This window comes from Taudactylus pleione, unplaced genomic scaffold (assembly GCF_031769625.1).
Source record: "Taudactylus pleione unplaced genomic scaffold, aTauple2 ptg000154l, whole genome shotgun sequence".
In the NCBI taxonomy this organism is placed as follows: domain Eukaryota; kingdom Metazoa; phylum Chordata; class Amphibia; order Anura; family Myobatrachidae; genus Taudactylus; species Taudactylus pleione.
Window position 1 is genome coordinate 3,448,102 of NW_028284556.1, and position 13,789 is coordinate 3,461,890.

At 44.2% G+C, this 13,789-nt stretch overlaps 1 protein-coding gene across 3 annotated transcripts in view; it reads left to right on the forward strand.

Moving 5' to 3' along the window:
* AHCTF1 (AT-hook containing transcription factor 1) overlaps positions 1 to 13,789 on the forward strand; it is a 222,981-nt gene that overhangs the window by 3,093 nt on the left and 206,099 nt on the right. For 2 of the 3 annotated variants that reach the window (XM_088474346.1, XM_088474345.1), the window contains 4 exons: positions 2,019 to 2,147; positions 3,552 to 3,805; positions 5,163 to 5,343; positions 6,067 to 6,274. In XM_088474346.1, the coding sequence (XP_088330472.1) occupies positions 2,027 to 2,147; positions 3,552 to 3,805; positions 5,163 to 5,343; positions 6,067 to 6,274 (764 nt within the window). In that variant the 5' untranslated portion in view covers positions 2,019 to 2,026. Of the gene's footprint in view, positions 1 to 1,590; positions 1,634 to 2,018; positions 2,148 to 3,551; positions 3,806 to 5,162; positions 5,344 to 6,066; positions 6,275 to 13,789 lie in introns of all 3 variants that reach the window. The other variant, XM_088474344.1, reaches the window with a different exon arrangement.

Below are 13,789 nucleotides of genomic sequence, written 5' to 3' on the forward strand. Positions count from 1 at the left end.
GGGTGAGGAAAACTGCTGTATAGCAGTCACTGTCATTCACCCTGTCAGAAGCGCTTGGGGGCAGCCCAGCATGTCCGTAAGTGCGACCGCACGCCTCCCAAGAGTGATGAAAAGGGGACGCCTCTTAAAGACATCCCCCTTTTCCTTGACCTCGCCCTCTTTTCAGGTGCACGCATGCCTTTGGCGCGTGCAGATGTGCCCTTTCTCTAGTTCCGGCGCCAGACCTAGAGAACACTAGAATATGGATTGTCATCTTAGAAGCAGCTGTGGGTCACATAGGCTGAGGTCTCATCACAGATCGGCTCACCGGAGAGAGGAAATGCATGGGGCCCACAATTGCAGTAATAGCCAAGCAGCCGCAGAGAAGTATGATGCGGGGAGGGTGGGGTGGCAGACTCGGGCAGCGATTGGACAAGGAGATGCTGCACGCAGGTGATTGGTTGGGGAGTGGGGAGACGCTGATGATTTTTATTGGCTGCTGCAGATCACACACAGGACCTCAGTACCTCACAATGCGTCCCGCAGGTCCCAGTCAGTTTTAAAAACGTAGTCCTTCACTGTCTATAGCGTGTCAATCTAAGAACACACTATAGCATGTATTTTGCGATCACTGGTACCAGAAATGAGTTCCTGTAGCTATTCAATTGCCCCATCATGCCCTGCACTTAAGTCAGGAGGTGCAGGTTATGGTGCCTAATGATGGGTGTTTAGTCACTGGGAACCTGCATTCTCCAGCTTAAGTGCTGGCAGCGATACTGTAAGCGTACACACTAAGGGGGTCATTCAGACCTGCTCGTGAGCGGCAGTACGCTCGCAAGCGGGTCGATGTTCCCCCACTGCGCATGCACACGACGGAGGGAGCTCCGGCGCGCGCCTGCGCGAGACCCGGCGAGCTACGGGCTCTCCATCGCTCCAGGTCTCGCACCAAAGGGGGCGTGCTTTCGATGTTGATTGACAGCACGCCCCCTTTGGGGGCGTGCCTGTCAGGCGGAGGCGTTCCCATGGGAACGCCTACCGTCTGAAGCTGGCCCCACTGACATCACTAGTGATGTCAGTGGGAGTGATTTTGGCTCTGATAGAGCCAAAATCACTCCTGGGCTTGCGGCAGCAAGAGTATGTGCACTTTTGACTGAGAGCCAGTGGGGGAGCAGCCTGAGACATGTCGGGCTGGATTGGTGTGGGAGATACCCCTTTTCCCTGCGCGCGCATAATTGAGAAGGCCCCCACCCGGCTACTTTTGGATGCCGCCCGGCTGGAAAAAAAATCTGGGGAGAACACTGTACATTAATATGATATGGGGCCGTTCCTATGACTACGACTAATGCAGTCTTGTATGTCAAGATCAATGACTTAATAGAGTAGATTAGAAATGATAAAATCATAACTCATTTGCAGTTTACTTTTTTTCCCGAATAAGTGAATTTGGGAGGTATGAATTTCTAATAAAAAAACAAACAAAAAAAACTTGATATGGTTTACAAAATTGATCGGAGAGTGGACTAGGGGTAAATCAAATTTTTGGGCTTTATTAATTAGCTGTATTTAAGTTTAGGAATATTTTTCATGTATTTCTCTATTGTTCTTTCACAGTGATTTGATCAGTCAATGACCCACAGAATCACTTCTCGCGCCCGTAAGTAATGGGCATCTGATGGGCAGTATTCACCTGTTTTGCCAATGGGCGCGAATGCCAAGCACGTCCGTTACTTATCTCACGTTTTCTGTCCAAATGTATTGGGTTTAGACGTCCCTGCAAAGTAATGGGCACGCTGCCCAAATGCCTTGAGAATTTTTGCTCGCCACCTCAAAAGGTGTGTGCATAAATAATTGGTGCCTGCGGCATTCGTGCCCATAAGCAAAAACAATTGAATAGCTTCTGGTCACTTTTAGACGGGAGACTGGGTGCCCACAAATAACTGAATACCCCCTTTACAGTTGGTAATAACTTACTTTTGTCTGTCCTGTGTGCTCTGTTACTTGGTGTTAAACAACATTTTTTTTTAATTTTATTTGTTTAGCCTAAAGTATGCAGAATTTAGCAGCTGATGTAACCAGTAGCTTGCTGCGGTTTCCTGACGCAACAGTAAAAGCTCTTCAAGAGGATGAAATAAATTTAGATTCTGTTTTGCGTGCTAAATTTGCCACTGGTAAGTTCACAGTCACAAGTTAAAGAAATAAAACCTATTAGGAAGCAATATTTTTCAGCACTGGTCAGGGGCACCTCGTGCTCACTGAACAAAGTTCCCATTTCAGGAGTTGCAGTGAGATGTGGAGCTAGAGCCTTGGTAATACCTTTTTAGCTATTTATATTTTAAAATACTGAGACCATAACTCTGATTACAGAATAACTTGTTCTATACAATGAGGTAATGTGGACTCTAAACTTCATATTGAAAACAAATACAGGAGTTAAATATGAGCATATAAGACTATTGGATGTATATTATTTTAAAGTTCTCTATAATTTAACTATATTTACTTTAACTGGAAAGTTTATACAGTAGTTTATATTGTTCAGACTTATTGATCACAAGAAGCAGAACCAATAAGTATATTCAATGTACATTCATCTGTTAATAAGTAAGTTTCTGCTATAAATAGATCCTTCCTGGGGGTCCATACGATATGTCAGCAGTGACTATGTAGACACACAAAAACGAGCACCAGTATCCTGACACTGTTGTAATACTACTTAAAGCATTTTAACTGCGAGCATTATAACTTTTAACATGCTCCTAAAGTGGCATACTGGTGCCAGATTTCTTGTCTGCTTAGTTACTGTCAACAAAGTGACTGTACATATTCTGATAACATCCCCCCTTCCAGAGCTGAACACTACTGTATTTGCCATCCATTCTGACAATCCCCACTGGTGTGTTGGTGTGTGCTCAGCTCTTGTATTTCTAGGCTGCAATTATTTGTTACTTTAGAAAGGTGGGAAAGCGCAATGCCTAATGCTACCCATCCACTAGACGATCAAGTTGAGCGATTGAACGATAACGATCGCTCAATCGTTTGTAAATCGTTTGTAAAAATGTCTAAAACACCAGCGATGCGCGTGCCCGCTGGTTATTTAGACATATATCATCGTGCAAACATGCTGGTCAACCTGACGGTAACGTCAGGTTCAGCATGTTGCCAGATGATTGATGAGCCTGCACCGAACGACTGCTCGTTCAGTGTAGGCTTATCACAGACATAGAAACGACTGCACGATTACAATGACGTAATCGTACTGTCGTTTCTATGGTCTGCTAGTGGATGGGCAGCATTACTCAAATGCTCTAGGGAAGTGTTTCTCAAACTCTGTCCTCGTAGAACCCCAACAGTGATATGTCCTCAGGGAAAATTAGTACCGCCTGTTGATCTACTGTGATCAATTAATATACCTGTACTCCAGCTAGGTAATCTGGAATACATGTACTGTTAGGCTTACCCTGAGGATTGGGTTTAAGAACACTGCTCTATGGGTTTATTATAAATGCTTTTTTATGTTTGACAATTTTATCATTTACATAAAAATGCTTAAAATAGCTTGCTTTCTTTTAAAGGGAAATCTGGCCTGGCCTGGCTGGCTTGTGGACCCCAATTGGAAGTAACCAACTCTGTAACAGGGGAAAGGCTTTCCGCTTATCACTTTAGCGGTGTGACCGAACGATCTCCCACTGTTGTGGCTGTCAGAGAGTTTTCCTGGCAGAAGAAGACTGGATTACTTGTGGGTCTAGTGGAAGCAGAAGACAGCGTTCTCTGTTTGTATGATGTGGGGATATCAAAAGTTGTTAAAGCAGTTGTGCTTCCTGGATCGGTATGTTCATGTTACCCACTACTTTACTTATAAATGTCTTCCATTATTTAGAGGAATTATGTATTTATTTATTTTTTTGAGTATTCTCAAACATAAAAATGTGTTTTGTAGAGGTGTGTCCACACCCCTTCCCTCCATAAAGTAAACTTGTTCCATTTCCGTGGTAACTTGCTCATTTGATGCACTAGATGCACTATTCCAGTGGTTTCTGTGATTTGATTGCTTGAGACTCTACAAATTGTGCATTATGGCTGCTCCTGCAGAAAGGCTTGACACTTTTTGTCTGAACATTTTATATATGGGTGCATGGAATCCCTTAATTTATATCAAGGGTAGCAGGATTCAAGGAGTTCTGTACTTTAAAATGCACTGGGATATAACCTCTTGTTGCTGTAAGTTACTTATTTGTAAAAGACTGACCCAAATAGCCTTTTTTTTTTTTTTTTTAATCACACCACAATACTGTATCTTATTACCTTTCTGCCATGTGGAGGCTGACCTTTTGCAGGTTTCACATTAAGGACCTCATTCAGAGGCGGTCGCACGGAGCGATTGGTCGTAGCGAGCGATGGTTTTTTTTTTTTTTTTTTCAACTGCGCATGCGTGTACATGGCAGTGCGCGTGCGCAAGCCTGTCTTTCCGACCGCAATTGCTCGTTAGTCGTAGCTGAGATTGACATTTTGTGCCGTTTGTGGGTGGTCACAGGGGAAAGTGCTTGTGAACGGGGGTGTGATGGTGCGGACGCAGGCGTGGTTGACCTTAAAAAGGGCGTTTTAAAGGCGTGCGTATATTACTGTGCGAGTCATCACACATGTCATCTCGTTGCAATAATGATGCTACTGCTCGTAGTGCTAAAGGTAGCCCAGGGTCTACCTTAAGCATTGCGAGTGCAGGCGATGGTTTCTGCCTCAACTGATGTCTGTAGTCAATTAACACTGTAACAGGTGTTAATCGTGCTGATGTAGGTTGCGACCGACTCTGAATTAGGCCGTAGAGATAGGTGTGCTTTCATTGTTGTGGGTGTTTCTGCGCTTACGATGTGCGTTGCGACTGAGCGCTTGTTTTGCATATTCTCGATCACTTTGGGTGCTACCGATTGCTTCCGAGCGACCGCCTCTGAATGAGATCCTAACTCCCATACTCCCTTCTCCAACCTTGATTTTTTTTTTAAACATTTGATTTGTACCATTCTAAGTAGTAAATAGGCAAGTTTAGGAACTAGAAATTGGCGTTATCGGCATGGTCTGAACTGGAGCAAAGTGGAAATTAACTGTACATGACTACAGGTTGTTTTTTTGGGGGGGGGGGGTTTTTCTTCACACTGGTGTTAATTTTTTAAAATCTCTGTTGCATTCAGGTAACCGCTGTTGAGCCTATAGTAAATCATGGAGGGGCCAGTGCGAGTACTCAACACTTGCATCAGAGTTTGCGGTGGTTTTTTGGTGTTGCAGCCGTGGTTACAGATGTTGGCCATGTTCTTCTTATCGACTTGTGTTTAGATGATGTATCAAACAATCAGGATGAACTGGATGCATCAGGTATTTATATATATTTTTTTCTTTTGTTCAGATGTTTTCATAGTTGTATCATTTAAGATTTAAAATAATTATAAAAAAGCAATTTGTTATGCCAGGTTATTTTAAAAACATGGAAATAAATAAGAATTGCTAATATGAAACCCAATAAGGGCACTAACCATGTACATGACAGACTAAAACCAAGGTAACATGTTTGTAGTCATACAATTGAGGTGGCTATCCTTTCTTTTAAACTATATTGCAAAGAACTTTGCAGAAAACTCAATCGTTTTAAAAAAGCCTGCTTGGTATTCTAAAATCACTAAAGCTGCCCACACACATGGCGATGTGCACACGATCAGCCAATGTGTACTATTTACCTGGAAACTCGCCCCGGCAGTTCTCCACACGATCTGCACACGATTTGGTGTCCAATCTTCAAACGATCTCTCCTGCAGTCAGACTTTCACAGTGCATCGTGTCCTAGATTGTCAGATCTGCCCTACGGCACGGCAGATCTGACAATGCGATGTGCGACCAGCGGGGACGCGCATTGCATCGTGATCGTGAGTGGGGACTCACGATTTACTCACTATTTGGCTATATTTTACAGGATTCTGTCGTTCCAATGTGTCGGAATCTGCCAAATCGGGTAAAATATCGCTGTGTGGCCAGCATAAGAGTTGTCTGATAACATTGTATACTTTCACAGCTTCTGACATTAGTTACTTTATTCACTTGTAGATCTTGAAGTGATGAGTGGTATACCAGCTGAAATACCCAAACTAAGGGATGCTGCAAATAGAGAGAGACGACACTTGTGTCTTCAGTTATTGGCCCCATCTGGAACCCCAGTATCTGCACTCCACTATATAACCAAAACTAACCAGCTGGCAGTTGGCTTTTCTGATGGATATCTCTCCTTATGGAACATGAAAACTTTAAGGCGAGAGTAAGTAATTTTTTTTTTTCTATAGCTCTTACATTCTCATGCAAAAGTATTTGATCTCTAATGTATTAGGTCAGAGTCTCCCATATCCAAATATTCTGAAATACGGAATAATTTTGGCATGGCTGAGATAATGAAACCTTTTGATGGTTCAATGTACACAAATTTTGTCTTAGGCACAAATTATTAAAAATATTGTATAAAATTACCTTCAGGCAGTGTGAATAAGGTGTATATGAAACATAAATTTCATGTATGTACACAAACTTGGCTTGAGTCACAAAATTATTGAAAATATTGTATAGAATTACCTGCAGACTGTGTGTATAAGGTGGTGTATATAACACATGCATTCTGTGTGTATATTGGGGTCCCATTCCCAAGATATTTCATTATGATGTGCAAATATTTTAAAATACGGACTATTCAGTTATCCAAAATACCCCTGGTCCCAAACATTTTGGATATGGGAGACTCAACGTGTGTGTGTGTGTGTGTGTGTGTGTGTGTGTGTATGTATATGTGTATGTATATATATATATATATATGTATGTCATTTTAGTCAATCTAACCCAAATGGCCAAAAAAGTGTTTTTATTGGAATTTCTAGAAAGAGCCATGAAACATGATTATTTTATTTTTTTTTTTTTTATGCAAGTTTTTTTTTTTTTTTTTTTAAATCTCTTTATTATAATAGTAGATACAACATAAGTTATCCAAACAAGGTATTTCTGAAAATATAGTGTGTACATCACTGTTAATATACAACTATTATTTAAATTTTTAACAAGGAAAAAATAAGGGTTCAAAGAGGAAAGAAAAGGGGGAAGGGGAGGCAACCTGCAGTACGCTACACAACCCAGAGAAGACAAGTTTCATTCCATTCCGGGTAGCTGTCTATGACTTGTAGAGTACCAAGGGTCCCAGGTAGCATGAAACTTTATCACAGTATCATGGAGTAGAGCAGTGATATATTCCATGGAGGCTTATATACCAGATTTTGTTCAGTAGCATTGCCGGAGCCTCAATTTGCTTCCAGTTTCTATCAATCAACAGTTTGGCTGTATTAGAAATGTGGCCACATAGTTTGTTATGAGGTTTACAGGGGTATTCAATATGGGTGCGATAACATCGTTTTTGCGTTAATATTGGAGGTATGACGTCATTATCGCAGGTTTTACTTTTACACCGTATTCAATTTCAAAGACTTATCGCAGTTTTGAAAAGTGTTTGATAAAAACGGGGATAACTTTTCACCATTGAATAGGTGTCGAAAAAAAGTGCAGAATTGGGGTTTAGGGGTGCAGGCTTAAAAAAAAAAAATAGCCTGCACCCTTGGGAATGACATTTAAAAAAAGAACTGTGTCAAAAAAAGTAAAAATAAAATAAAATGGGGACACCCCAAAAAATTAATTTAAAAATTGGGGTAAAAAAAAAAATGGGAAAAAGTTGTTTAACAATAGGGAAATAGGTTCAGGGCTATTCTGCAAGTATGCGGCAGGTGCACAAATACAGAATTTTAAAAAAATTACTTTAGGGACTTAAAAATATGCTAGTACCCATTTTCATGTACCCCAAATTTGATGGGACCACTTAAAAAAAACGAAAAAAATAACCTAAGTGCTCTTCTGCATCACTTATTCAATGTCGGGAAAAAACACCTGCTGCGGCTATTTAAATCCCCGACTTTCAATTAAAGGGTAAAACGGGGGTACCCATTGTGTTCCCCCATGTTTTTACAACTTTAGGGGGGTCTTACAATTATTTTAAGGAAAAATTCGTAACTTTACGCAAGTCCAACTTCGGAGTTTCCCGTTTTCGTTAATTTTATATTGAATATGGGGATAAGTGGGAGCGCGCACCATACCTTAACGCAGAAAAAAACTCCGATATGAAACGTTAACTTCGACAGTGAAGTTAACGTTTCATATTGAATACCCCTCTTAGAGTGGGAAGTAGTGGGTTTATGTAGAAGCATATGTAGAGGTTCCTTAGGGGGGGTAATTCTGAGCACCCTACACGCCAAAGATGTGACTTCATCCCAATATTTTTATATCTGGGGGGGCGGCAGTAACACGTCACATGCAAATAGGTCCAAAGACCCCGGGAAAATCTGATGCAGATTTGTAGGGACCATGTACCATCGACAATACACTTTGAAGGAATTTCTTTTATGTTGGTATTAATGGAGGACTTAGCCACCCATTGACTGACTGGTTGCGAAATAGTCGTCCTCCAAACTAATCCCCAGGTCTTGCTCCCAGGTCTGCTCGATGGGTTCCCTGAATTCAGGGGACAAGGGGGTTGACAATGAGTACAATATTGATATGGATCCCTTGCAGCCAGGGTTGTAAATACATCTACAGTGATCGGTGAGTGACAAAATATGTGGGTCCCAGGGACCCACCACTTTAGAAAAAATGAGGGCCATTTCTGGGTCCCATCATTTATGCTTTAGAGCTCCCAAAATGCCTCTCAGAACTCCCCTAGCCCCTTACAAATGATGCCACAGAGCCATGCCCGCCCTTTAAATGTTATGCTGCACATTAATGCCCTTTACATACTATGCCAAACAGCAGTGCCCTGTCTTTACACATTTCGGCACAGCTATGCCCCGTTTTTAAACATTATGCCGCAGATTAATGCCCGATCTTTACACATTATGCCATGCAGTAATAGCCCTTACAAATGATGCCACACAGCCATGCCCGGCCTTTACACATTATGCCGCACATTAATGCCCTTTACACATTATGCCGCACATTAATGCCCTTTAGTCCCCCTATGCATTGCCCCCAGTAGTAGTCGTCCCCAGTAGATTACCCCCTATGCATTGTTCCCAGTATTGGCCCACCTATTAGTGACCTGGGCCTAATGCCCAGGTCACTCGCACCTTCAATTGGGCCTAATTCCCCCTATGTAACCCAGGCCTTGTGCCCCCTATATACCCACAGGCCTATTGCCTGCATTTATCCCACGGGCCTAGTCCCCGACAACCCTGATGGTCTAGGGAGGGGTAAATAAAGGTGGACCACGGCCGCCTACCCGTACGGTGGCAAGAGGCTGCGGGGGGGGGAGCTCCGATTGCTCTTTTCTTTTCCACCGCTGCAGTCCTCTTTGGTCCCCAGCTTCATTCTTCTGCCGCTGGCCCGTCTTGGCCAGCGGTGCCGCCTCTTTCTTCTTGATCACGCCGTCTTCTGGCCTCTTGCGCGGCCGCTGGAATTGTTGCTGTGCCGCTCCTTCACTTGTCTTCGGGAGGTCTTCACTCCTCCCCTCCGCCACCGGACTGAACATTCCCGCTCAGCGGCATCTATTGAAGACATCGCGAGTGGGTGTGGATATGACTCGGCGAGCCCCGATTGGCTCGTCGCGTCTGCCTCCTATTGACTCGCGGCCAGTGCCAAACAACCGCCGCCGCTACTTGGTTTCCAGGCAGTGAGCTCCGCTCGGCTTGCGCCCGGAGCCGAGCGTCGCCCTCCGCCACTTTACTGCCGACACGGGTGGAAGGGACCAGGCGCTTCCTTCACCAGGTACACACTGCGGTGGCTTACCCGGCTCTGTGCCGATGCTGGGTTCAGACACTTGAGTCTCATTGGCTGCTCTAACAGACAGCGCTGTCTCTTTCTCAGGGGCACGCACTGTGCTACAGCCAGCTGTCAGGGATTGGCCACAGCACAGCGCGTCCCCGGGGACCCGAGAACTTTCTAAAAGTGAGTCCCCAGTGCCCGACATCGGGTAAAATACGTGCGATAGCGCGTATTTGCGAACACTGCATCTACACTCAAATGGAGTAGGGTTTATTGCGTGAACGAATAATACTACAATTTGTAAATATATGAACTGATGGTTAGAAGACACTATATTTTTCACACATCTGTAAAATTTTGGGGCGCAAAATCACCCTGAATTTGCAGGATTGTAGTTATCCCAGTTGATATCCAAAGTTGCATATTTTATTTATTTATTAACAGTTGCTTATATACCGCAGCATATTCCGTTGCGCTTTACAATTGGAAACATTTATAGAACAAAACAGGCTAATAACAGACACGCATTGAGGTAAGAGGGCCCATGCACCCCAGTGGGAAATGAGGGTTTAGGTGGGTTGGGTCGGGTGCTACTTTTAAACTTTTTTATTTAGCTTGTCACAAACTCTCAGGACAGCCGTTACGCAGGGAACTTCCTGAACCGAGGCTGGTCTTGTATGAAGGGGCAGCTATGGAAGAAAACTGGCTGCCAAGTCATTTTCAAGTAATACCCATTTCTTACTCCCCCTCCTCTGAGTGCCATGATCTTATGGCTAAATTGTGTTGCAGAAAAATATCTATCAAAAATGGAAAGCACCAGATCCTACTACATCTTGGTGTTTTACCGGACCACACAAGTAGCCACATAATGATTCAACCTCATGGAGATAAGAGACTGGGACCACAATTGGAATTGTTTGAAAAAGGTATAATAACCTGGGAATTTTATTCATCTTAACTGTGTTAACACGACCTGTCCACAAAATGCATTGGGGAGCCCTTCTGGATAGGTCCTTTTTGATCGATTGAAGTAGAGGTGTATTAGCCTGTAATAGCTGTTTGTACGTCTTTGTATTGGTAATACCTAAATATTTGAAGGATTTAGTTCGCCAGGTGTATTCAAAGTTGATCTATAGAAGCTTCTGTGTGGGAGGAGGGAGGTTGAACACCAAAGCCTCCGATTATATAGTTCCATTTACTTTATGCCCCGAACTGTCACCATAAGCGCATGGTTCAGCCTGTAATTAGGCAGCGAAGTCAAGGGTGATGTCAGGGTTAATAGATAATCTGCGAACAGAGCTTTTGTTTTGCGACCCTTGTACTGACACATTCTTGATATTGGGATTGTCCTGAATTTTGGCCACGAGAGGTTCTATGCTTAAGGCATAAAGCAACGGCGAAAGTTGACTTCCCTGTCTCGTACCGTTACCCCAGGTAAACATTGGTGAAGAAAGTCCATTAGTCAAGACTATGGCTGACTGACTATGGTATAGGGCAGTGGTCGCCAACCTTAATTGAGATGTGAGCTACTCGAGAAAAATGAAACCTAAAGAGCTACTAACCTTTTAGAAAAAATAAAAACTGGCTAATCGAAAAAAATTTTGATCATTTAATCAAAATTAAAATTTTTTTTAATAGAAAACAACAATGCATTTAATTAATACAATGATATTGTTGCACATTTCACTTTTAATTACCAGCTCCAAAGAGGTAAGTACATTAGAGGAGCAAAAGATATAGACAGGGCAGCTGTGTGATTTTTCGGCAGTGCTGGACAGGAGTCGCTTGTCCCAAATGCAGTTGACTCCTGTGATGACCAGATGGCATCCGTCATGTATTGTTGCCCTATGGCAATCACCTGATGCGCTTCCCCGTTGCGCCACCCACGGCTTTGTCAGAGGTCATTTCCTCCTAGTTGACTCTGCAGTACTGCAGCTAGGGGAGAGATACCCAAATTACAGCCGTGAGCTAACTGTAGCTCGCGAGCTATGGGTTGGAGACCACCAGTATAGGGCCTTAATAGCTGAACAAAGCTGCCGCAAAAGCCATAAGTCTGTAAGGCCTGAAACATGCAAGGCCAAGATAGCCGGTCAATTGCCTTTTCTGCATCGAGTGAAAACAACACAGCTGATATCTTACATTTATTGATATAGGAGATTAGGTTAATAATCCGCCTGACTAACTCACGCCTTCCACAGGTTCCCAGTACCCGTGACAGCTCAGATATTCATAAGGAACTTATATCTCTCTGAACCTTGCTAACCTTTCCATACAGTTTCTTACCTTTCCGTCCTATTACCACAGACCCCAGACACTGGGTCTTCGCCGCTATACTCTATGTATAGCAACCCAAAGCTTCATGTGAGCTAAACATGCCAGCTTTCACAGGGCCAAAACTCCCAAATACAACCTGATTATCTTAAACATAATATGTTATGCATATTAAGCAAACCACGCAAGAGGCCAGAAGATGGCGTGATCCAGGAGGACAAAGGAAGATTCGGCGCCGCTGGCTAGGACCGGCTAGCGGCACAAGAATGAAGCTGAGTACCGAAGAGGACTGCGGGGGTGGAAAAAAAATGGCTAACGAAGCTCCCCCTCCGCAGCCTCTTCCACCGTTCTGGTAGGCGGCCTTGGGCCACCGTTATTTAACTTCTTCCTAGACCACCAGGGATGTCGGGCTCTAGGCCCGTGGGATAAATTCAGGCAATAGGCCTGGGGTATATAGGTGGGCACAAGGCCCGGGCTACATAGGGGGCATTAGGCCCAATTGAAGGTATCTGCCCCACAATAGGTGTGAGTGACCTGGGCAATTAGGCCCAGGTCACTAAAGGGCAAATTGGTGGACCAATACTGGGAGCACTGCATAGGGGGACTACTACTAGGGGTAATGTGTAGGGGGACTACTACTGGGGGTAATGCATAAGGGGACTACTACTGGGGGCAATGTATAGGGGGCTACTACTGGGGGCAATACATAGGGATTCAACTACTGGGGGCAATGCATAGGGATTCAACTACTGGGGGTGATGCATAGGGGGACTACTAGGGGTAATGCATAGGGGGGGACTACTACTGGGGGCAATGCCTAGGGGGACAGCTAGGGGTAATGCATAGGGGGGGACTACTATTGGGGGTAATGCATAGGGGGGACTACTATTGGGGGCAATGCATAGGGGGATTACTATTGGGGGCAATGCATAGGGGGACTACTACTGGGGCCAATGCATAGGGGGATTACTACTAGGGGTAATGCGTAGGGGGACTACTACTGGGGGTAATGCATAAGGGGACTACTACTGGGGCAATGTATAGGGGGGCTACTACTGGGGGCAATACATAGGGATTCAACTACTGGGGGCGATGCATAGGGATTCAACTACTGGGGGTGATGCATAGGGGGACTACTAGGGGTAATGCATAGGGGGGACTACTACTGGGGGCAATGCCTAGGGGGACAGCTAGGGGTAGTGCGTAGGGGTAATGCATAGGGGGGGACTACTATTGGGGGTAATGCATAGGGGGGACTACTATTGGGGGCAATGCATAGGGGGATTACTATTGGGGGCAATGCATAGGGGGACTACTACTGGGGGCAATGCATAGGGGGGGCTACTACTGGGGGCAATGCATAGGGGGCTAAAGGGCTTTAATATGCAGCATAATGTGTACTGGCTGGGCATGGCAGTGTGGCATAATTTGTAAGGGGTATTACTGCATGGCATAATGTGTAAAGACCAGGCATTACTGCGTGGCATAATGTGTAAAGGCCGGGCATGGCTGTGTGGCATCATTTGTAAGGGGTTAGGGGAGGTCTGAGAGGCATTTGGGGAGTTCTAAAGCATAAATTATGATGGGACCCAGAAATGGTCAGGTAGGACCCCATTTTTTTTGTTTTAAAAGTGGAGGGTCCCTGGGACCCACATATTTTGTCACTCACCGCAATCACTGTTGTAAACAAATTTTTGTCGCTAGTACTGTGAGGATTACA